General features: G+C 41.8%; 1 protein-coding gene across 1 annotated transcript; it reads right to left on the bottom strand.

The window, feature by feature from the left end:
• Positions 1-2,692: 2,692 nt before the first annotated feature.
• LOC120023036 (gamma-aminobutyric acid receptor subunit rho-2-like) lies at positions 2,693-24,757 on the bottom strand. The gene is made up of 9 exons (XM_038966985.1): positions 24,615-24,757; positions 22,745-22,851; positions 8,140-8,207; positions 5,983-6,206; positions 4,893-4,975; positions 4,382-4,522; positions 3,992-4,144; positions 3,354-3,574; positions 2,693-3,043 (listed from the first exon to the last, which is right to left on the bottom strand). Exons 1-9 carry the CDS (start codon positions 24,755-24,757, stop codon positions 2,693-2,695), a joined length of 1,491 nt encoding a protein of 496 aa, XP_038822913.1.
• Positions 24,758-25,497: the final 740 nt, after the last annotated feature.

Raw genomic sequence — 25,497 nt, 5'->3', positions numbered from 1 at the left:
TCAGCTAAGGAGACGGCTCAGCTCATGGTGCAGCACAGACTGCCGGTCGACATGATCTCAGATCGCGGTCCCCAGTTCTCGTGCCGGTTCTGGAAGGCGTTCTGCACCCTTATTGGGTCATCGGCCAGCCTGTCCTCTGGTTTTCATACCCAGTCCAACGGCCAGTCGGAGCGAGCCAATCAGGACCTGGAGACAACTCTTCGCTGCCTCGTCTCCACTAATCCCACCACCTGTCCCGCAAACTGTCCCCCCTATTTTATCAGCCCTTCCCCATCTGCTGTTCATCTTCCTTTGCCCTGTACCCTCCGTATACATCCCACTTTTCATGTGTCCAGAATTAAACCTATATCTCACAGCCCTTTGTCTCCTGTTTCCTAGTTTTCCCGGTTCTGACTATTCTGCCTGCCCTGACCCCGAGCCTGCCTGCCGTCCTGTACCTGCCTGACTCTGATCTAATTACGAACCTCTGCCTGACCTGACCCCGAGCATGCCTGCCGTCCTGTACCTGCCTGACTCAGACCTGATCACGAACCCCTGCCTGTCCTCGACCTGCCCTTTGCCTGACCCATGTTTACAATAAATCATCTGAGAACTGTACTATCTGCCTCCTGTGTCTGCATCTGGGTCATATCCTGAGTCATGATAGTACGGGCTATTTGACCAAGAAGGAGAGTGATGGAATGCTGCATCAGATGACCTGGCCTCCACAATCACCCGACCTCAACCCAATTGAGATTGTTTGGGATGAGTTGGATAGCAGAGTGAAGGCAGCCAACAAGTGCTCAGCATACTGTATGTGAGAACTTCAAGTATGTTGGAAAAGCATTCCAGGTGACTACCTCATGAAGCTGGTTGAGACAATGCTAAGCTGTCATCAAGGCAAAGGGTGGCTACTTTGAAGAATCTAAAATCTAAAATATATTTTGATGTGTTTAACACTTTTTTGATTACTACATGATTCCATATGTGTTATTTCATAGTTTTGATGTCTTCACTATTATTCTACAACATAGAAAATAGTAAACATAAAGAAAAACCTTTGAATCAGTAGGTGTGTCCAAACTTTTGACTGGTCCTGTATGTAGCAGACGCTCTAATCCAGAGCAATTTACTGTACAGTCACCGTGTGTGTCCCTAATGGCATCATATTCTCTATATACTGTCGTGCACTACATTTGACACACAATCATTATACTCCACTACCAGGCTGAACTGGTACTTGGTCAAATAGACCTGAATGCAAAGTTAACAACATTGTAGACATACTGTACATTTGTACAAAAGACTTCTGTGGACAAAATAGTTTTTAAACAACCGCTGATACGCACTTGCAGAGCAATCAATCACGCTGTGGAATACATTAAGAGGATTTCACAAAAGCTAGAGTGGGATGATGAAGAACGTCTCTGCTTTTCTCTTGTCATCTGTGCCAAATATCCACATAGAACTCAGTCTCTGTCTCTCAGATGCTCGCCATCTCTTTCATCCTTCACGAGTGAGTCACACTTACCTTAATATACATAGTAAGCACAGACCTATATATACTGAACAAAAATATAAACGCAACATGTAAATTGTTGGTCCCATGTTTCATGAGCTGAAATAAAAGATCCCAGAAATATTCCATATGCACAAATATCATCCCTGTTTGTGAGCATTTATCCTTTGCCAAGATAATTCATCTACCTGACAGGCATAACAAGAAGTTGATTAAACAACATGATACTTACATAGGTGCACCTTGTGCTGGGGACAATAAAAGGCCACTAAAATGTGCAGTTGTGTCACACAACACAATAACACAGATGTCTCAAGTTTTGAGGGAGCGTTCAATTGTCATGCTGACTGCAGGAATGTCCAAAGCTGTTGCCAGAGAAATTAATGTTAATTTCTCTACCATAAGCCGCCTCCAACGTCGTTTTAGAGAATTTGGCAGTACGTCCAACTGGCCTCACAAACGCAGACCACGTGTAATCACGCCAGCCCAGGAACTCCACATCCAGCTTCTTCACCTGTGGGATCATCTGAGACCAGCCACCCAGGCAGCTGATGGGACTGAGGAATATTTATGTCTGTAATAAAGCCCTTTTGTGGAGAAAAACTCATTCTGATTGGCTGGGCCTGGCTCCCCAGTGGGTGTGCCTATGCCCTCCCAGGCCCACCCATGGCTGTGCCCCTGCCCAGTCATGTGAAATCCATAGATTAGGATATAAGAAATTCATTTCAATTGGTTGATTTCTGTAACTCAGTAAAATTGTTGAAATTGTTGCATGTTGCATTTATATATTTTTTCAGTATAGATCAGTTTCATATAGGCCAGTGCCAAAAGTCCATCCTAAATATTAGTCATTAGTACCAAATGTCCATGTAAACACCAACTACAGTCTCTCTTCTCCTTGATGAGTGTGTTAAACACATTCATTTGATGAACATGGGATGAATCCCAAATGGCACCCTATTTCCTAGATAGTGCACTACTATTGACCAGGCCCAATACTGCACCTAAACATTAGACCCTACGCTCCTAAACATTAGACCCTACGCTCCTAAACATTAGACCCTACACTCCTAAACATTAGACCCTACGCTCCTAAACATTAGACCCTACGCTCCTAAACATTAGACCCTACGCTCCTAAACATTAGACCCTACGCTCCTAAACATTAGACCCTACGCTCCTAAACATTAGACCCTACGCTCCTATACAGTATGAACACCAGTAGATTATGTTGAATAGAATATAGGAGCCAGGGAATAACATCCTGGAGTACTTGTCGATGGCGTGTGTATTCTGGATAATATTGAGGGCCCTGATGCCTTTCTTCTTGGTTGTCGTTGACTCGCTGCTGGCAGACAGGTGGACCACTGTGTGTTCTCCAGGAGGCTGCTTCTCAGTCATCATGTCGCGGGGCATATCCATGTCCTCCTCGGGCCCCATAGTTCCTGAGGTGTAGCCGGCCAGGCTGTTAGTGTCCGCCTCGCTGTAGGTCCCGTCTAATAGCATGGTCCTGGTCTGGGACATGCCACAGGTGCAGGGCAGCGACTGCAGGTCAGGAGAGAAGGTGAGAAAGACAGAGGTTGTGCCAGGGAAAATGTAACTGAACTAACTTGAGATGCAAGCCTGTAATTTGATCTTTTGAATTCATGTCAATGAGAGATTTGACCAAAAATGAATGTGTTGGCATACGTTAGATTTGGCCGTAGAAGAGACAAGGAAGTATAACACGTGAGAAGTGTCTGTTAATCCAACCAAACTGCATGAAATGAAGAGCAAACTGTATTCTCAAGAGATATTGCAATTTTGTCTTCGAAAAAGGTTTTAGACACACAGTACTGTGGTAGCATTTCATTACCTGTGACCTGGCCCTTTCCCTCATCTCGTCCCTCATCTTGCGTTCCCTGCGGTCCTGTGCAGTGGACAGGTAGTTGACAGCAGCGTACTCCAGGACAGACAGGAAGACAAACACGAAGCTGACCCACAGGTAGATGTCCACTGCTTTGATGTAGGACACTCTGGGCATGGAGGCGTTGACTCCAGTGATGATGGTGGACATGGTGAGCACTGTAGTGATACCTGCAGGGAATAGGAGAAGGAAACAACAAGAGTTCAAGACTGCTCTCTTCTGTATTATTTTCCAAGAAGACAGTCAGACCCTGTCGAAGAATCAAACTATCTTTAAATATGTTTACTTTCATCATACACCAGCACTTTAAAAAGGTCTGACAGACATGGCTTTATTGTGCCAACCTCTGAAATACACTGTAATAACTGTGAAATACACTGTAATAACTGTGAAATACACTGTAATAACTGTGAAATACACTGTAATAACTGTGAAATACACTGTAATAACTGTGAAATACACTGTAATAACTGTGAAATACACAGAAAGCCTGATATCTGGCAATCAGGGGATTAAGCAGCACTAGAAACAGCATTAACTGTAACACTTCTGAATATTGATCTTCCATAGTAGCGCTAGCATCTTACCCAGGGAGACACGAGCTGGGACGGCCCTGCGGTCAATCCAGAAGGACACCCAGGACAGCATAACCATGAGGGTAGCCGGGAAGTAGGTCTGAAGCAGGAAGAAGAAGATGTGTCTCCGCAGGGTGAAGTTGATGTACAGACGGTTGTACCAGCCTGTACATGAGGAGGAACACAATGGGTAGGTATGGATCAATAATAATATCACTGGTAGGGTTGAAAAAGTCTGGTAACTTTCCAAAAATTCCCAGGTTTTTCAGAAATTTTGGTTGGAGGATTCTAGATTTTGTGCTTATTCCAACCAAGGATTTCTGGAAAACCAGAGAATTTTTGCAAAGTCACCAGAATTTTTCTGGGAATATGTGATTCTCACATGGCTATGGTGATTATTACCAGTACTGCTGTAGAAGGCCAGCCGAGATGTGGTGTGGAACTTCTGGATGAGGAACTGAGACAAGGAGATACGGTCATCCGTACTCAAGGACTCATCCCCACTCTTCCAGTACAGCATCAGGTCCTCATCCGTATATGCATCTGGGGGCACAACCAACATTAGAGATAAATGTGGTGCCTGTGTGGACCAGTGGTAACAACCCCAGCAGGAAACGCATATGTACTGTATAAACCAATGGTCCTGAGTTCAATCCCTGCCTTTCTGACTTCCCCCACTGGTTGAATCAATGTTGTTTTCAATGAAATTGACATCTGTGGGTCTCTACTCTTTGCCTGTCTAGCCATCTAATTATTCACTGCCTACATAAAGCTTAAAAACATTTAGATATTCTCAATAATACTGTTCTGTTTGTGTATACTGTAGACAAAAAATACTAAATAGTATGCCCTGACATATTTTCTAAAGGACAATGAAGATTTTGAATTAAATTCTGAAAGTTAGCCTACTCACAGCTCTCTAGCTCCAGGGAGCAGGACTGGGTGTCCAAAGGGAAGCGGCTGAAGTCCATGTTACAGGCTGCTGTCACTGTCACCCTGTACAGTAAGGACAACACAGATCCATGATGTGACATCAACAACTTTAAGATTCCTCCATGATCCTTACAACACATAACATTACGTTCTTGTAGATATTATAGGCTCTTTTTGCCTTCTGAAATAAATAAATAGCATCAAATAACTTGGAAAATCTCATTTTTTGGAGTGTGGAATCGCTACACTGTCTGTTCACAACACCAAATAAAGTTGGTATTTATGTTGTCCTTACTGTTCCACACACACCAATTCAAAACCTCAACACTGACTATAACTGTATGTAGTAGACGATGTGAAAAAACAGGGCCACTGTCATGAATAACAATGAGCATGTTCTCAAGCCATTAAAACACAATTTGTGCATCCATTGTCTAGTGAATGACTTTGAGCAGCATAAAAGACCAAACTATCTGGCAATAAACAACAACTTAGTAGTACCTTCACATTTTGGCCTAGTTTTCAAAAACAGATACAAAAATTAAGAAAAAAACATCACCAGCCAGAAGCACATTTCTAATTTTAACTAACAACAGGAGCAAAATGCAAATGAATCTTCTTGTCTAGGTGTCAGCATACCTACATCCTGGACAGAAGCATGTTATGTTTAGTATAAAATGTTAGGATACTATTAATATTCCAAACTGAATACATTTAAAATTCTTAAGTCAACAGCTAAGTACATCATTCCAAGTATTAACAATATGAGGAGTCAATCACTTTGGAGCAGCGTGTGTAGGTTTTTGTTTCAGCCCAGCACTAGTCAATATAGAAAGTTAATTGAAAACTGATTTGATCCCAACCCTGCATGACAAATAATGACCTGCACAATGTCCCCAGTAAGGTTGCAAAAATGCCTAGGTTTTCCATAAATCCTGATTGGAGGATTCTGTATTTCCTGCTACCTCTGATACGGGGAATCTTCCAACCAGGATCTCTGGAAAACATGGGAATTTTGGAAAAGTGACCGGAATTTTGCAACCCTAGTCCCCAAAGCATCCCAGCTCCACCTCAGGCTATACAGAACGTGTCCGTCAGGAAAGACCCTGAGCATGATGTTGACTGTGGTGGTGTCATGGATGAAGGATCTCTTGGAGTGGACGAAGAACACATCGGGCACCCAGATCTTCTTGGCCAGACGCCCGTCAAATGTCATGCTCTTATTGGTGGAGCTGGTGAAGGACAGACGCTCGTCCTTCCAATAGTGTCTCAGGTACAGGGTCATGGTGAAGTCCTATTGGAGGAGAGGAAGGGAAGGGTTTAATGTCTAACTAACGTGTGGATGACCGGAAAATGGAAACACTAGGTGCACTAGTTTTGCATTTCTTGCTACCCAAGGTGAGTGGAACAATGGAATGGTTTAAAATGTAAAAACTTTGTGATGAAAAACAAACACATCCAGCAATTGTGCAAAACTATGCCCAGTGAATCATCATACTCTAGGATAGTAACTATGTCCAGTGAATCATCATACTCTAGGATAGTAACTATGCCCAGTGAATCATCATACTCTAGGATAGTAACTATGTCCAGTGAATCATCATACTCTAGGATAGTAACTATGTCCAGTGAATCATCATACTCTAGGATAGTAACTATGTCCAGTGAATCATCATACTCTAGGATAGTAACTATGCCCAGTGAATCATCATACTCTAGGATAGTAACTATGCCCAGTGAATCATCATACTCTAGGATAGTAACTATGTCCAGTGAATCATCATACTCTAGGATAGTAACTACGCCCAGTGAATCATCAAACTCTAGGATAGTAACTATGTCCAGTGAATCATCATACTCTAGGATAGTAACTATGCCCAGTGAATCATCATACTCTAGGATAGTAACTATGTCCAGTGAATCATCATACTCTAGGATAGTAACTATGTCCAGTGAATCATCATACTCTAGGATAGTAACTATGTCCAGTGAATCATCATACTCTAGGATAGTAACTATGCCCAGTGAATCATCATACTCTAGGATAGTAACTATGCCCAGTGAATCATCATACTCTAGGATAGTAACTATGCCCAGTGAATCATCATACTCTAGGATAGTAACTATGTCCAGTGAATCATCATACTCTAGGATAGTAACTATGTCCAGTGAATCATCATACTCAAGCATAGTAACTATGCTACTGAGGACATTTGGGGTTGAGTTATCCAATGAGTGAATTATACCCAGAAAATAAAGCTATGACTTTGCAAAAAGTACTATATTATATAAATGCAAGTCTTAAACCCAGCTGTCTGAGCTTACAGAACTTTGGGTTCAAATCCTGTTGGGGATGAAATTAAGTGTAGGCTGAAAGTCAACGGACAGAGCAGATAAGTTCAGATCAGTCTCTTTGATTTCTCTGCAACCTCTCACACCTCTGGGGTTGAGCTCTACTACAAAGAGACTGAAACCTCCTCCTCCTCCTCTGCCTCCTCCCCTTACGCCTCCTCCTCTCCCCCCTCCTACTACGCCTCCTCCTCCACTTATGCCTCCTCCTACTCCCCTCCCCTTACGTCTCCTGCTCCACTTACGCCTCCTCCTCTGCCACTCCTCCCCACCTCTACCTCCTCCTACTACCCCTCCATCTCCTCCTACTCCACTTACGCCTCCTCCTCTGCCTCCTCCTCTCCATTTCCATCCACTCCTACAACCCTCCTTCTAGTCCTCCTCCCCTTACGCCTCCTCCTCCACTTACACCTTTTACTCCTCCTCTGCCTCCTCCTCCCCACCTCCACCCACTCCTACTACGCCTCCTCCTCCTCTGCCTCCTCTTACTCCTCCTCGCTTTACACCTCCTCCTCCACTTACGCCTCTTCCTTCCCACCTTCACCCCCTCCTACTACCCCTCCTCCTCCTACTCTTCCTCTCACCCCCTCTTTCAGCCCACTCTCATTATATAATAATAGCAACAGTTGGGAGTACCCATCATTATGATGCCCATCTGCGTGGTCAATAACGACTATCAATATGTTACAGTCTGTTAGATCTCAAGGGATTTAGCTAGCACAAAAATACTCCAACAAACCGTGTCAATTTAGATACAGGAAATAATTACTTAAATGTTAATGATGTGGGGATTTTACTCTCACATAATTTCCACAATGCGGAGTTGAAGTTGTTGCGTCATAACTTCAGAGTACAAAAATTGGGTAGCTTCAACCTACCATGTCTACTTCTGAGATGCTATCCAGGCTTTCCACCTGTACGTCCACTCCGACTGGGATAGCAGGGCCTGGGAAACAAAAAGAAAGAAACCACAGAAAAAATTATTTGAACAAACTACAGCATATTAATATACAGCATACAGAAACACGGATGAAGACTATGGGACAAAAAGTGTTGGTTTTAACAATGAACAAGCATTTTGATCCACTTCCAATGTCCTCCAAGTTGCTATATTTCCTCTTCTCTTCAGTTAGCTCCTCAATTCATGCACCTTGGTTTTGGAGCAAGGTAGCGTCTGTGTTCATTTTGCTTTAAACAAACTAAAGTATGCCAGTATCAGGTGGCTCATAGACGGTGATACCTAGTTACAGCTTCTGTACCGTATTTAAAGTATACTAGTATCAGGTGGCTCATAGACGGTGACACCTAGTTACAGCTTCTGTACCGTATTTAAAGTATCAGGTGGCTCATAGACGGCGACACCTAGTTACAGCGGATGTACCGTATTTAAAGTATACTAGTATCAGGTGGCTCATAGACGGCGACACCTAGTTACAGCTTCTGTACCGTATTTAAAGTATACTAGTATCAGGTGGCTCATAGACGGTGACACCTAGTTACAGCTTCTGTACCGTATTTAAAGTATACTAGTATCAGGTGGCTCATAGACGGTGACACCTAGTTACAGCTTCTGTACCGTATTTAAAGTATACTAGTATCAGGTGGCTCATAGACGGTGACACCTAGTTACAGCTTCTGTACCGTATTTAAAGTATCAGGTGGCTCATAGACGGCGACACCTAGTTACAGCTTCTGTACCGTATTTAAAGTATCAGGTGGCTCATAGACGGCGACACCTAGTTACAGCTTCTGTACCGTATTTAAAGTATCAGGTGGCTCATAGACGGCGACACCTAGTTACAGCTTCTGTACCGTATTTAAAGTATCAGGTGGCTCATAGACGGCGACACCTAGTTACAGCGGATGTACCGTATTTAAAGTATCAGGTGGCTCATAGACGGCGACACCTAGTTACAGCTTCTGTACCGTATTTAAAGTATCAGGTGGCTCATAGACGGCGACACCTAGTTACAGCTTCTGTACCGTATTTAAAGTATCAGGTGGCTCATAGACGGCGACACCTAGTTACAGCTTCTGTACCGTATTTAAAGTATCAGGTGGCTCATAGACGGCGACACCTAGTTACAGCGGATGTACCGTATTTAAAGTATCAGGTGGCTCATAGACGGTGACACCTAGTTACAGCGGATGTACCGTATTTAAAGTATCAGGTGGCTCATAGACGGTGACACCTAGTTACAGCGGATGTACCGTATTTAAAGTATCAGGTGGCTCATAGACGGCGACACCTAGTTACAGCGGATGTACCGTATTTAAAGTATCAGGTGGCTCATAGACGGTGACACCTAGTTACAGCGGATGTACCGTATTTCCTTACAGGCAATTAAGTCAATGATACAGCTTTGAACTTTACAGCGAAATTGTTGCTCGGCAATGACTCACTCGTCAAAACCTGACTCAAGTCTAGAACTGTAGACTTAAAGGGAGCGGAAACGATTGGGTTTAGAACCAATTCAGCAGTTCGGGGGCAGAGGAGCAAAGAATCAAGCCCACATTACGCAACTGCACTCTGACAACAAAAACTAGGCCAAGTACTGGAAAAGCCTCTGTCTTCTCTGCCTTTCCATGTAATAACTGGACTTGTAGTATCGCTGCTACGCCCACAGGGGCCACCAGTAAGTAACAGTTGAATCTGTGTAATTCAAAGGAGGACCAGGGTCCATACGAGACCCACAGTGCCATATTCAATATTGATCAATGCTGCACTTCCACCTAAGACTTACCCCACACCAGCTTGTCATCAGTGTTTAATGATAATGTGAGCTCTAGTATTATGCTGTTTCTATTAGGAGTGTGACACTAAAGACTTGTGGCAACAGAATGCTTTGTAAGTAAGTGTTAAAGTTCACAGTTAGCCATTGTTATGTAAATACAATCTGAAAAGTATCCGTGGCTCTAAATCAGAGCAGGTCCGCTGGAGCCGTGGCCCAGTGAGACATGGGATGCTGGCCCGCATAGATGGAAGCAGAAAAGTCTGAGCCTTTTAAGTAGAACAAATGGGGTAAAATCTCAGATGGAAACACAGCACAAGTGTCTCAGAGTAGGAGTGGTGATCTAGGATCAGTTTTGTTTTTTTATATATATATATAAAAATGAATGGACGGGGGGGTGCTAATCCTAGATCAGCACTCCTACTCTGAGACGCTTTAGAAATACGAGCCCAGGATGAAGAACATAGGTTACAGCACACAGTGAATGACATCTGGACTCACTTCTCTGACCTGATGCAACACGTTACATTTCACATTGATCCGTTTCTGTAAATCAGAAACCTACGACCTCCTCAAAATGAGTATAATATTAATCAGACCACTTCACATTGCCAGTCTGGTGCAGTATGTATAACACGTACTGTCACGCAGCAGCACATACTCTCCTGCATACCTCTATGTCATACACTTTATGTATCAATACAGTCTGTAATCTGATGAGATTAGAGGACACGATAAATGCCAGATTAGAGTCAGTGCCTTCCAAAGCCATTGAGACAGCAGCAGAGGAGGGTTCTTTATGGCACTTTGGGATTACTAAAATGATAAAGGAATTATCACTGTCTGCATCTGAAATAGCACCATATTCCCTTTATAGTGTTTTGACCACAGCCCATGGAATCGGTTGACATTAAGGATCTAAACATACACTGTCTGAGAGGCAGAGGGGGACAAGCCCTAAATATGATCTGGATAGAATAGCATCTACTGATATATGGAGACAGATTCACTGCAGCGAAGACATTATTAGAGAAAATAAAAATTACAGCTGACATTTCAGAAGAGGTTGTAAATGTGGATTTGCCTGCCAGCTGCTTTTAGATTTTATGTGGTCAAAATCACTTAATGAGGAACGTATTCTAAGTTCTTAATGCGGAACGTATTCCAAGTTTTTTGCTTCTGAATCCGTCTTCTTCATCAATCAGAGTATATGGGCTGAGATGAGCATCCCAAATGGCACCCTATTCCTTTTATAGTGCACTACTTTTGACCAGGGCTCATAGGACTCTGGTCAAAAGTAGTGTACTATTTAGGGAATAGGGTGCCATTTGGGAATAGCAGAGATTTCAAAGTGCCTCTCTTTCCCCTAATAAGATGCATGGTTTTTAGCTTGTCTGTGGAAGCAATTATAGAACAAACCAGCTTTGCCACTACATGCGATATGATGTACATGATGCAACTTCCTATTTGTGTTTGCATCACTGGGTGAAATAAAGGCTTTCGTTAATTGGGATAACTAGCACAGACAATACTGTAACTAACCTAAGTGCTCCATCCTCACTCTAAATGACATCTATTAACATCATGTGGACACATAACTATAGAGGAAAGATCTAGAACTGGAGTTGCATGGTTGTTTCACTCTGCCATAGATACTACTGTATGTCACGCAGCAACACATCCTACAATCTATTGGTTATTTGTTTACATGTATGTACATATCTCTCCTGGGGAATCTGTGATCGGATTAGATCCACATTCATATGACTCTGTGTTGGGTAAACCATGCTGGTACATGTTCAAATAAACACCCCCACTCCCCACTGGGCAAACCTTTTCATTTCCCTATGGTTTTTAACTCAATGTGTGTGTGCGTGTGTGTGTATATCAGGCTTATGGATATCAGATAAGCCCCCCCCTCCACACACAAACACACACACACACACAAACACACACACACACACAGTTAGCCAATCTGCATCCTTTCACTCTGACCTTGGTTCGATTTGCTCTAAATTTGTCCCAGTTCTGACATTTGGACTAAAAGAGACCCAGGAGATCAATAGTTTCTGACTGTTTCTGCATAGTAGTCATCAATGCAATGTTCTCTTTTTACAACTTGAGATAAATCCATTAACAGCATGGTGATGGCTGGTACATTGAATTTCTATTTCAAAACAAACATGTCGATTTAGAGTTGCAGTATGTAAAAAAATGCTAATATCGATACGATGACTTGAATGGGATTTCAAAATGTCAAAAGTTTAAAAGGATTTGAACACTCCATTTAATTTTTGTTTAGAGTTACATAATTAAACTCTATAGTCAAATGTATTTATTTCATTCATCTTTATGCCTTACTTTACCATAAATAATAATTGCAAAAAGGGGTAATTTTAAGGAGAGTGTTACCATTCCCCTTTAAGTATGAATGCAGCCTTAGTTGAAATAGCAAAAGCACTCGTTTGGTGGTGAAAGTTAAAAACATTTACTGCGTTGGTGACATCTCAACTCATTGAACTAAGTGGCGACTGTAATAGTGCAGCAGTCTAGACGCTATTATCAGGAGTATTACACTGTCTACACCAGGGCTCTACACTGTGTACAGACAGAAGTTGTCTGGAGTCAATTTGCATTAAAGGATGATATGAATGATTAAATAGTAGGTCTATGAATTAATGAAAAACTCATAATATTGACATTCCAACTCCACATCAGAAACGTGGCAGCATATTGCACATAAAATGTCTTTAAAGGACATCAACTGAGGGTAAAAAGACCTCCTGGAGTGACTGAATAAAAAATGCACTGATGCAAACCCCATGCACTTCTGTCCAAGGACCTCATGTTGCCATCTTTTAGTGCTTTGTGGAACAAAGTTTGGGTGAAGTAGGCCTACAGACACAGGGTCTCACTTGAAAAAAATAAAACATTTGCAAACTGGTAATGTCTTGAGGCTACATCACATACGGTACTCTATTCCTAAGCAGTGCACTGTGTAGAAAATAAGATGCCATTTGGAATTCAGAAAAAGTCTCAATTTAAATCTATTGATCACCCCAACAATGTTGTTCAGTAAGACGATGTCACTACTAGTGTTATGTATGTTACAATAATACTTAGTACTACTCAGTACTGTCTGTACTGTAAGTCTTAGTACTACTCATTACGGTCTGTACTGTAAGTCTTAGTACTACTCATTACTGTAAGTCTTAGTACTACTCATTACTGTCTGTACTGTAAGTCTTAGTACTACTCAGTACTAACTGTCTTAGTACTACTCAGTACTAACTGTATTGTAAGTCTTAGTACTACTCATTACTGTCCGTACTGTAAATCTTAGTACTACTCGGTACTTTAACTGTGTCCTTTAAACTGAGCCAGCCTTGCAGCCCAACAGCTGTCAGCAGAAGTCCCTGGTGCATCATGTGCTAATCCACGCGGTCAGCAAGAGAAACCCCTGCCAGCTTAATCTGGTCATGATCGTTAGCATTTCAGGCAAGAGCTGGATTTACGAATGGGCACGAAGTGCACGTGCCCCGGAGCTACGACCTAAATATATATATTTTTTTGTTGGTTGAGGGCCATCTGTAAGTCTCAATTCTAGACATGGCAAAATGTGTAGAATTGCAGGAAATTAGCTTTGAATCTGCAAAATGTTCTCTTAGCCTCATAACAAAATGTGTATAATAGCATGATAAAACTGCACATTTTTCCCTCTGCCCCAAATCCAGCCATGTTTCCAGCTAGGCTAGGCTAGGCTAAGCTAAGCTAAGGCTAGCAGCTAACTACAGCGGTCAATACAAATCTAGATGCGATGGGTAGGCTAGGCTAAGGCGTCAGCATGCTTCAGTACGGCTGGTGCTCGCATACTCCCTTAAAAGACCTTTGCTTGAAGAATTAGAAAAAAGCGGCAATAGTACTGTTTGTCCATCTTGAGACGCCATAGCCAGAATAGTCTGAATGAATCTAAAATAACTCAAGGAGATCTTAGTCGCTCAATTTGACATCTAACTAAGAGGTTTAGCAGGTGGTGGATGGGTTAATAAAGAATAAATAGTAATAATAACAATAATGTTTGGTGCAGTATTTCTCAATGAAATACTGAAAACAAGTCATCTTTCGTTGAATGACAACCAAGACTATTTTAAAGAATCCCTATTGTTGACCAATCACCGACGAAGGGGCGTAGACTTCGGCTACAGACTTCAGCTACTGACTTTGGCTTGCCTTGAGAAAAAAATGTGTGTGCCCGAAAAGCCCCCCCCCCAAAAAACTTACCGAAGTATAAAATGAACAAAAATGTCACAAAATGTAATCATAATATATGCACAAACTCTTCTGAACAATTTCGTCTGGGAAGCATGCGGACGCCTTAAGGCCATAGCAGCCACTGCAGAGCTATTTTACTGGACAGTTTTATCTCAATTTCTTCATTCAAAGACTCAATCATGGACAATCTTACTGACAGTTGTGGCTGCTTGGCGTGATGTATTGGTGTCTCTACCTTCTTGCCCTTTGTGCTGTTGTCTGTGCCCAACAATGTTTGTACCATGTTGTGTTGCTACCATGTTATTGTCATGTTGTGTCGTTACCATGCTGTGTTGTCATGTGTTGCTGCCATGCTATGTTGTTGTCTTAGGAATCTCAGGAGTTGAAGTCATAAACAGCGCTGTGACTCAAGCATTGCTAAGAGCTGCTGGCAAACACAGTGACGTTTGGATGAATGTTTACGAGCCTGCTGCTGCCTACCACCGCTCAGTCAGACTGCTCTATCAAATATCAAATTATAGACTTAATTATAATATAATAAACACAGAAATACGAGCCTTTGGGCATTAATATGGTGAAATCCAGAAACGATCATTTCGAAAACAAACATTTATTCTTTCAGTGAAATACGGAACCGTTCCGTATTTTATCAAACAGGTGGCAACCCTAAGTCTAAATATTCCTGTTACATTGCACAACTTTCAATGTTATGTCATAATTATGTAATATTCTGGAAAATTAGTTTGCAACGAACCAGGCGGCCCAAACTGTTGCATATACCCTGACTCTGCGTGCAATAAACACAAGAGAAGTGACACAATTTCCCTAGTTAATATTGCCTGCTAACATTAATTTCTGTTAACTAAATATGCAGGTTTAAAAATATATATACTTCTGTGTATTGATTTTAAGAAAAGCATTGATGTTTATGGTTAGGTACATTACTGCAGCGATTGTGCTTTTTTCGCGAATTCACTTTTGCTAAAACATCACCCGTTTGGCGAAGTAGGCTGTGATTTGATGATAAATTAACAGGCACCGCATTGATTATATGCAACGCAGGACAAGCTAGTTAACCTAGTAATATCATCAGCCATGTGTAGTTAACTAGTGATTATGTTAAGATTGATTGTTTTTTATGAAGTAAGTTTAATGCTAGCTAGCAACTTACCTTGGCTCCTTGCTGCACTCGCGTAACAGGTGGCCAGCCTACCACACAGTCTCCTCGTGGAATGCAATGTAATCGGCCATAATCGGCATCCAAAAATGCTGATTACCGATTGTTATGAAAACTTGAAATCGGCCCTAATTAATCGGCCATGCCGGTCAACCTCTAACACACAGACAGACAGACGGACAGACACAAAAACACAAATACACACACACATATAAAACAGTACACACATACACGGGAGAGCACGCCATTTGGGTGGTTCAGGATTATGTTATCGACCACTGCTGTTCATGACACTTCTGAGTTGGCAGATTCATGAATGTCACAGCAGAGCATAGCCATATTCCAGCCATAGAGAAGTAATGTCTCTGTGTACACAGTGGCAAATTGTTTACAATGTGTTTGCCTTTCCTCTTCTCTCCTCTCCCTTCCTCTCCACTCCCTTCCTCTCCTCTTCTCTCTGTTCCTCTCCTCTCATCTCCCTTCCTCTCCTCTTCTCTCCCTTCCTCTCCTCTCCTCTCATCTTCCTTCCTCTCCTCTCATCTGCCTTCCTCTCCTCTTCTCTCCCTTCCTCTCCTCTCCTCTCCTCGGCTGTGAGAGGGAACTTCACTGTGTGATTTATTGTGGTGGTTAAAGAGTAAAAGTGAACCTCACTGTTGACCTTGTGGACTGAGATAAATCCTTAATTCCAGAAAACCAGCACATTTCTGAAAAGCATGCACAGTGTCTTCACTTGACATCCAGTACACATTATCATGTGAATGGTGCACAGTGCTCTCTCTCTCTACATCTCCATGCATCACATGATACCAGAGTACTCCCCTTTTCATGGATAAGCAAGATTAATGCATTAATGCATTATTTTACCCCGGATTAATAGCAATGAATCCATCCAACAATGCACTAGATTAGACCTTTTCACTTTTGTCGGATGAAACACCTGAAATGTCAAACTATATGACTATTGTAGTGGCATTTTTCTGCTTTACCAAATGAGGAGAGTTACAAACTACACACCAGTCAGAGTTATACTTAAATTACATATTTTTTAATAAGAGCTTTGCAATAGCCTTTGACTTTCAATGATGCGCTATCTCTAATGAACCATTGAAAGTGACTACAGAAAATTACAAAGATATTTTATAGCCAAGATACACCCCTCTCAACCTACATGACGAACCACAGATCTTAGGAACTCTTCACAAAGGGACTTTTACTTGAGAAAGGAGTATCCCTTAACCAGATAACATTCGCTATAAATTATCGTTCAGTGGTCCTTCAGATGAGGTTCTAATCTCGTTCGTGGTACTTCATAGTACAAAAACACCAACTCATCCAATGGCATATATCAATTATCAACTCTAGATACTCCCATCTCAAGTAAACCCCCTCTTGACCCCACTCCTGGACAAGCTCACTGAGGGGAGTGAGCCTCTAGGTCATACACTGTTCCAGGATAAGTGTAAGATGAGAGAGGACATACAATGTTTTCAGACACTGCCATACACCTCCCCCCAATGGGAAAAGGAGGGAGTGACTGGCGCACAGACATTGTGTAGACAAGTAATTGGTTCCCCATTAATCACGCCATCCCTTCGCATGGTTTAAGAATAGGTAAAGACACATTCACATATGAAGACAATGTTCCATTCTGTCTCTTCCCTTTTTGATATTCTACATAGCACCAGGGACATGTGAAAGACAAGCCTGACCTCTCCCCTCTCTGGGCCCCAAGTGACTGAGCCCCAGCTGAGGGAAAAGTGCAACTGCCAACACTATAGTCCAAAAGGATACATTCTAATGACAAGTATCTCACAGAAGCATATTATGCAAATAAAACATCTTAATTATCTATGTTACCCAACTAATTCTGATTCATCCGCCACACTATACAGTCTAAGGGTAGGAGGGCAACACAGTTTCATAATGTAAGCCTACTAACTGCATGCGTCCCAAGACATGCATACATTAGCTTTAAACTTCCCACAACCTTTTAAAATGCAAGGAGAGGGGCTAAAATAAGCCAAGCATGTACAGGGAAAATCTCCTTTACTGGGCCATTTGCATGCAGAAAGTTACAAACCACTAGATCCTCTGTACTAGTCCTGTGTAACTCCACAGGCGTGTTTCTCTTCAAGGAGAGGAGGATACTGTTTGAGCCTGGGTGAGTCAGTTTCCATGTATCCTCGTGTGTGTGTGTGTGTGTGTGTGTGTGTGTGTGTGTGTGTGTGTGTGTGTGTGTGTGTGTGTGTGTGCGTGCGTGCGTGCGTGCGTGCGTGCGTGCGTGCGTGCGTGCGTGCGCGCGTGCGTGCGTGCGTGTGTGTGTGTGTGTGTGTGACCCCCTGCTGATCGATGTGCCACACATTCGTTCCCCTGCAGTAATGATCCCTGTCACAGTCGAGGAGACAAGCCCCTCTACACCCCCCAAAACAGAAACTTTCATCAGATCGGCTCCAAACAAGAAACAAGTTGAGAAGATAACATCAAAAGAAAAGAAGACTTGCGCATGCTCTTTCTTTCTGTCCTCTCTTTTCTCTCGTTTTCAAATGCAGCATCTCCAAACATCGTTAAAAAAGCTGTCTTTGTCACAAAGAAAACAATCCTAAAGTTTGGGGTGGTAGATTTCTCGGCTGCGACGAACGAAGCAAACTTTTATGTGCATCAACACAAAGACTAGCCCTGAGCAACAGTCTCATCTGAACACATCCAATAATACAAATCTACTGCTTAGATTTCAAAGACTCAAAGCACTAAGAAATACTCTCTAAATTCACTTACAGTTTGAGCAGGAAATCCATGAAGCATCTCATGAACTGTTCTCAACACGCTACTGCACAAAGAACACGAGGAGTCAAGTTTGTAGGCTATAACAAGCTAGAGTTTACAGTATGTGCCAACTTAGTAGACAGCTTGAATAATTCCTTTTCAGATGCTTTAAAGTGGGGTAGCTGGATGTCAGAAATGTAATTATTTGGAGGTAACCGAAAGAGGCTTAAAACCATAGAATTAAAATAGAGTAGAATAGGATAGAATCAGTGCACCCGTTATGGTATCATTGACTTGAATGGGGATGTCCACTCTACTTACTCTAAATCTATGCTTAAAACTCAGGTCCAAGACAGCAAATCTAATTGATTACGCAACTACTGTATAATTATACTTATGGCAAAGTATTTATAGGTTCCAGACAGTAAGAACCTAACTTTGTGCTTTGCTTTTCTAACAAGCAGGAGAAGTTGCAGGTCCCATTATGATATTCTGAGTGAGTAACTTGGCATATACAGTTGAAGTCGGACACTTAGGTTGGAGTCATTAAAACTCGTTTTTCAACCACTCCACAAATTTCTTGTGAACAAACTATAGTTTTGGCAAGTCGGTTAGGACATATACTTTGTGCATGACACAAGTCATTTTTCCAACAATTGTTTACAGACAGATTATTTCACTTATAATTCACTGTATCACAATTCCAGTGGGTCAGAAGTTTACATACACTAAGTTGACTGTGCTTTTAAACAGCTTAGAAAATTCCAGTTAATCATGTCATGGCTTTAGAAGCTTCTGATAGGCTAATTGACATAATTTGAGTCAATTGGAGGTGTACCTGTGGATGTATTTCAAGGCCTACCTTCAAACTCAGTGCATCTTTGCTTGACATCATGGGAAAATCAAAAGAAATCAGCCAAGACCTCAGAAAAAATATTGTAGACCTCCACAAGTCTGGTTCATCCTTGGGAGCAATTTCCAAACGCCTGAAGGTACCATGTTCATCTGTACAAACAATAGTACGCAAGTATAAACACCATGGGACCACGCAGCCGTCATACCGCTCAGGAAGGATACGCGTTCTGTCTCCTAGAGATGAACGTACTTTGGTGCGAAAAGTGCAAATCAATCCCAGAACAACAGCAATGGCCCTTATGAAGATGCTGGAGGAAACAAGTACAAAAGTATCTATATCCACAGTAAAACGAGTCCTGTATCGACATAACCTGAAAGGACGCTCAGCAAGAAAGAAGCCACTGCTCCAAAACTGACATTAAAAAGCCAGACTATGGTTTGCAACTGCACATGGGGACAAAGATCATACTTTTTGGAGAAATGTCCTCTGGTCTGTTGAGACAAAAATAGAACTGTTTGGTCATAATGACCATTGTTATGTTTGGAGGAAAAGGGGGGAGGCTTGCAAGCCGAAAAACACTATCCCAACCGTGAAGCATGGGGGTGGCAGCATCATGTTGTGGGGGTGCTTTGCTGCAGGAGGGACTGGTGCACTTCACAAAATAGATGGCATCATGAGGAGGAAAATTATGTGGATATATTGAAGCAACATCTCAAGACATCAGTCAGGAAGTTTAAGCTTGGTCGCAAACGGGTCTTCCAAATGGACAATGACCCCAAGCATACTTCCAAAGTTGTGGAAAAATGGCTTAAGGACAACAAAGTCAAGGTATTGGAGTGGCCATCACAAAGGCCTGACCTAAATCCTATAGAAAATTTGTGGGCAGAACTGAAAAAGCGTGTGCGAGCAAGGAGGCCTACAAACCTGACTCAGTTACACCAGCTCTGTCAGGACGAATGGGCCAAAATTCACCCAACTTATTGTGGGAAGCTTCTGGAAGGCTACCCGAAATGTTTGACCTAAGTTAAAAAATGTAAAGGCAATGCTACCAAATACTAATTGAGTGTATGTAAACTTCTGACCCATTGGGAATGTGATGAAAGAAATAAAAGCTGAAATAAATCATTCTCTCTACTATTATTCTGACATTTCACATTCTTAAAATAAAGTGGTGATCATAACTGACCTAAGACAGGGAATTTTTACTAGGAAAATGTCAGGAATTGTGAAAAACTGAGTTTAAATGTATTTGGCTAAGGTGTATGTAAACTTCCGACTTCAACTATATAACAAGGCGATTAGAAATACCAGACGGGCTCATTTTTCTAACTTGATCACTAATAATCAGAATAATTTGAGAATTCCCTTCTTGACCATTGATGGCCTGATAAATCCTAACCCCACAAACCTATGTGAACTTTCCTCCACATCTAAATGTGATGAGTTTGCAGCATATTTCAGAGATAAATAACAACAATAGGCTGGGTGTCAGTCAAGCAAGACCTGATGAGAAGTTGAATGATGTGTGCCCTAGCCTACCACGCAAAGGCACTATGGATTTATTTTCCCTGGTTGACACAGACATGTTCAAGATAGTGATATCACAACTTAAGCCTTCTACCTGCCTTCTTGATCCAATCCGCACCACCTTCTTTAAAACAGCTTTTAATTTAATATCTGAAGAAGTGCAAGTTATTGTTAATCACTCCCTGTTCACAGGCAACTTCATACCTGCACTAAAACCTGCTATGAAACCCCTTCTGAATAAAGTCATCTAGATTCTTCAGCTCTTAGCAATTTTGGGCCAATCTACAACCTTCCATTCTTAAGCAAAATTCTGGAGAAATTGGTTTTCAAACAGCTAAAAGATTTTTAAATGCCAGCTGTATTTTTGGAAAGTTCCAATCTGGTTTTCGGGCCCACCACAGCCCAGATACAGCCTTAATTAAAGTGGTAAACGATCTTAAAGCCAACACAGATGCCAAACATTTCTCCGTCCTTGTACTCTTGGATTTAAGGTGATGCATTCGACACTGTTCACCATGATGTCCTTCTGGACAGACTGGAGAGGTGGGTTGCACTCTCCGGTTGAGTTCTAAATTGGTTTAGGATCTATTTAACCGATCTAAAGTTTTTTATCACCCTTGGTGAACATAACTCAGAGAAAATACATATCACATGTGGCGTTCCACAAGGATCGATTTTGGTTCCGGTAATGTTCAGTTTATATATGTGCGCCCTTGGCAGCGTTATCAGAAAGCACAGCAGAGATTTCTACTGCTACGCAGACGATACACAACCTTCTATTTCTGTGTAACCAGAGGATAAATTATTAGACTGTATTAGTGATTTAAATACTTGGACGGTTCACAACTTCCTCCAGCTAAATCAAGACAAGACTGAGGTACTTATTGTTGGAGACAAAGCACAGAGAGAATCTGTCCACACATTTCAATTCACGGGCAATAAAGATAAAACACCAGGTAAAAAACCTAGGTGTTATTTTAGATTCTGAACTCAATTTCGAATGACACATTAGGAATGTGACCAAAATAGCTTTTTACCACCTGAGGAACATTGCCAAGGTGCGTCCGTTTCTCTCGCAGGCTGATACAGAGAGACTCATCCATGATTTTATGACAAGCAGGCTTGACTACTGTAATGCTCTCCTGTCTGGTCTACCCAAGAGAGCCATTGATCAACTGCAAAACATACAGAATGCTGCAGCACGGGTACTGACCAAGACCAGACGGAGAGCACACATTACATCGGTGTTAAGGTCTCTGCACTGGCTGCCTGTGGGTTTTATAATTAATTCGGTTTTTAAATCAATCCACGATTGTGCACCCCAATACATGTCTGACATGCTTTTAAGTTACGTACCCAGTAGGTCCCTCAGGTCCTTTGGCCTTTTAACTATCCCAAAGTCTAGGACCAAGAGTCATGGAGAGACAGCCTTTAGTTATTATACCCCCAGCCTCTGGAATAGTCTGCCAGAGAACCTGAGGGGGACCAAGAGTCATGGAGAGGCAGCCTTTAGTTATTATACCCCCAGCCTCTGGAGTAGCCTTCCAAGAGATCCTGAGCGGGGCAAAACGGTGGATAATTTTAGCTTTGCTTTTCCTTGGGGTGCTTTTTAATCGTTCAGTTTTTATTGTTATTCTTTCGTTTTTTATCCCCTTATGTTTGCTTTGTAGTAAATATTTCATTGTTTTTATTAGTTTTTTTCCCTGTAAAGATCATTGTGTTGCATTCCATGTCTGAAATGTGCTGTATAAATAAAGTTTCATTTTATGTAATTGGAGGATAAGAATTGAGCACATTCTCTCCCTTTACTGAAGGTGTGTAATTGACCTGTCATGTTGGACAGTACTCTGAATGGACTAACAGCTAAACCATTGAAATCAGTAACTGAGTGAAGTGAACTAGCACTATGGAAATGGCATACGTGGCATTACCATTTCACATTCAGCAGATGTTATTATCCAGAGTGACTTAGAGTGAGTGCATTCAGCTAAGGTAGGTCAATACTATGAATGAGAAATCTAATAGCAGTTCCTGCATGTTGTGTTTTACATGACATCTTACATACAAATGGGGTCCCCCAAAAACCATCCAATAAGAGCATATCTGGTCTCTTCGGCCAGTGTGTGCGTATGCGTGCGTGTGTGTGTGATCCCTACCTCCAAATGCCGGCCTCATGGTGAAATCATGATCATCTACTTTCAGAAGCTGCTCTGTCTTCAGCTTGCGATTCTTGGTCACATCTGGAGGTTTCTTTGTCAAGGAACTGGGAGATGACAAATCAAGACAACACCATATTAATGAATGATGAGTTGATAACTGGTGGAATAATTTACACAAAGGACATTCTAAATGAGCGTTATTGCGAAAGCCATTAGGAATCCGAATGTGTCTGTGTCCTAAATGGGACCCTTTTTTCCTAGTGTACTACTTATGAGCATAATGCAATAAGGCTCTGGTAGTGCACAAAAGTAGTGCACTATATAGGGAATAGGGTGCTATTTGGGAAGCCTTTGACTCCATTAAATGCATTGGTTACAAATGTGCCTGTTCTTGTAAAGGGCTCCCTTGCCAAAGAGACCTTGGTCTCTATGGGAACAATAGAACTACAATAGAACTGCGTAAATAAAGGTTAAATAAAAAATGTAAATATCAAGCACAATCAAAGCTGAATGGGAAATGTTGCTTTTCAATGATAACCAGGCCCAACTCTAGCTTTTTGGGGACCCTAAGTGAGACATTTTAGTTCCCCCCCTATTGATGGTGGAGAGAACATATTTTATTTTTGAGTTAATTTCCTGCAATTCTACACATTTTGCCATGGGGTGTAGAGAAAATGTTCCAGTTTTAAAGCAAGTTTTCTGAAGTTCTACACATTTTGCCATGGGGCGGAGAGAAAATGTGGCAATTTTATGACATATTTCATGATACTCATTTTGGGGTGGAGATAATTTATTTCAGTTTTTCAAATTAATTTTAAAGCAAATTTCCTGCTATTCTACACGTTTGGCCATTACTGATTTCATGTGGTATTGGAAGCTCATAGTTACCAGTGGGAAATTGCACTTGAATGACCCTTCAAATGAGAAACTCAGAGAAAATGTTGTTCCTGGAGTAGCTAAGTTGTGATGTTTGACTACCGACCTTTCACCTTTTCAACCAAAAGATGATTACAAATCATTTTTAGACAATTAGAACTTGTCAATATGGAGAATGTAGTTAGTTTGACCATATGTCAATGTTAATCAAGCTAGCTAACGTTATTATTAGCAATGTGAGCTAGCTTATCAAGCTTCCCAGTGCTTATGTCCTTTATGCCTGGAGCTGGCCCTGATGATAACAGTAAAATGTTATCTGCAGCCCGCTCCCATCTTTGACAGATAGACAAAACGTGCCTGAGAGACGTGGTCGTGCTTTGATCGTACTGGAGGCACTGGCTGCCAGCTGCTAACCTGTCATTGATGAGTAGGAACAACAAGTACCTATAGGTACTACCCTGGCTGTCTAGTGTAAAACTTGAAACGATCACCTTCTGTCTGGGTCATGATGCATTTGCACTGCTTTCTGTCACTCTTTAACCTCATCCTCAGGCTCAATTGCTACCAGATAGAGATATATCCCTTTATAATGACTGTAGTTATTGAATATTTTTTCCATGTCCAATTCTGTCTGCAGTGCACAATGAATGATTAGGCTATATCAACACTGAATTTTGATTGTCTGCTTGGATCATCACAATCACTATCTTTATAATCTTCATCGCAATGATCATCAACATCTTATTTTTCTACTTCATCATCATCAGTGTTTGTCATGATGTTCTAATCTACTACATCAAGAAAGAGTGATAGCAAGTTTGGTGAAATTCAACCTATGATGAAGAAGAATATTGTGTACCCCTCAGATGACATTAAAAGTCCAGACACATCATAGCAATGACCCATATTGACAGACAGACATGGAACAGATCTTGAACCATTGCGCAACAAACACCCACACCTGGGTGATCAATATTCGGGTACCACTTACGGGCCATGCTTTGTGGTCTCTGGTCCATGCTTTACCGTCTCCACGGTTTCCGTCCATCTCCGTACTCGGTGTCCAAGCCTACGGTATTCCCCAGTAACGACCAAACAGAAGAGTAAAAACAGCGGTTTAGTCAGATAAGGCATCGTGCCACGGGCAAGCATAAAATTCCACAAGTGAGTCCAAAACCCTGTTCAGTCCATGACTTGTCCTACAGGTATACGGCTTTGAATACCAACGCATCTTCACGCTCACGGAAAACCAAGCGTTCTGACAGGCATTGCAAAAGGGATGCTTTGATGATGTGTAGGTTGTGTATAAATACAGCTGCTTGGGAATCTATACTCCGAAAGATTTCCTCCGATTGTCATTGGTTAGCAACTGCACAGCTGTTTCGATGCGCGCAGCAGTCGGTCGCAACCACACTGTTGGACATTGTAGCAGACACAGACTCGCAGCAAGCACACATGCAGGCATGGAGCACCGCGTCTACACTACTGGCATGTTCAACATGCTTGATGTAACCATGTATTAGTATGTAGTGTAACCTCAAAATAACACTAAATGTAGCCTAGAGCACAGAGGAGGCGCAGAGATTGTCCTACGACTAATCCAGCCTGGTCTCATAGACGAGATGTAACATAGTAAATCTAATTCCGGGATAGACAAATTAGTATGATATCAAGTCAAATTTATTGGTCACATACACTTGTTTAGCAGATGTTATTGCGGGAGTAGCGAAATGCTTGTAAGTGAAGTATGTGACATTTGGTATGGTTACATAAGAAAGAAGGTTACTTATGCCAAAAGGAAAGGAGGGTGGTTGGTTAGGGTGGATGGGTAGGTGTATAACATGAATGTCTAGCAACCCAAAGGTAGAGTGTTC

This window comes from Salvelinus namaycush, chromosome 28 (genome assembly GCF_016432855.1).
Source record: "Salvelinus namaycush isolate Seneca chromosome 28, SaNama_1.0, whole genome shotgun sequence".
Classification (NCBI taxonomy): Eukaryota; Metazoa; Chordata; class Actinopteri; order Salmoniformes; family Salmonidae; genus Salvelinus; species Salvelinus namaycush.
The sequence above is the reverse complement of the archived record's forward strand: the minus strand, read 5'-3'. Positions and strand labels throughout refer to the sequence as shown.

Excerpts from the sequence above, each read along its gene's own strand:
- LOC120023036 (XM_038966985.1), bottom strand. The coding sequence starts at position 24,757 with ATGCCTTATCTGACTAAACCGCTGTTTTTACTCTTCTGTTTGGTCGTT. Across the intron at positions 22,852-24,614 it reads GAGACCACAAAGCATGGCCC|TTCCTTGACAAAGAAACCTC; the intron begins GTAAGTGGTACC and ends GTCATCTCCCAG. Across the intron at positions 6,207-8,139 it reads GCATCTCAGAAGTAGACATG|GACTTCACCATGACCCTGTA; the intron begins GTAGGTTGAAGC and ends CTCCTCCAATAG.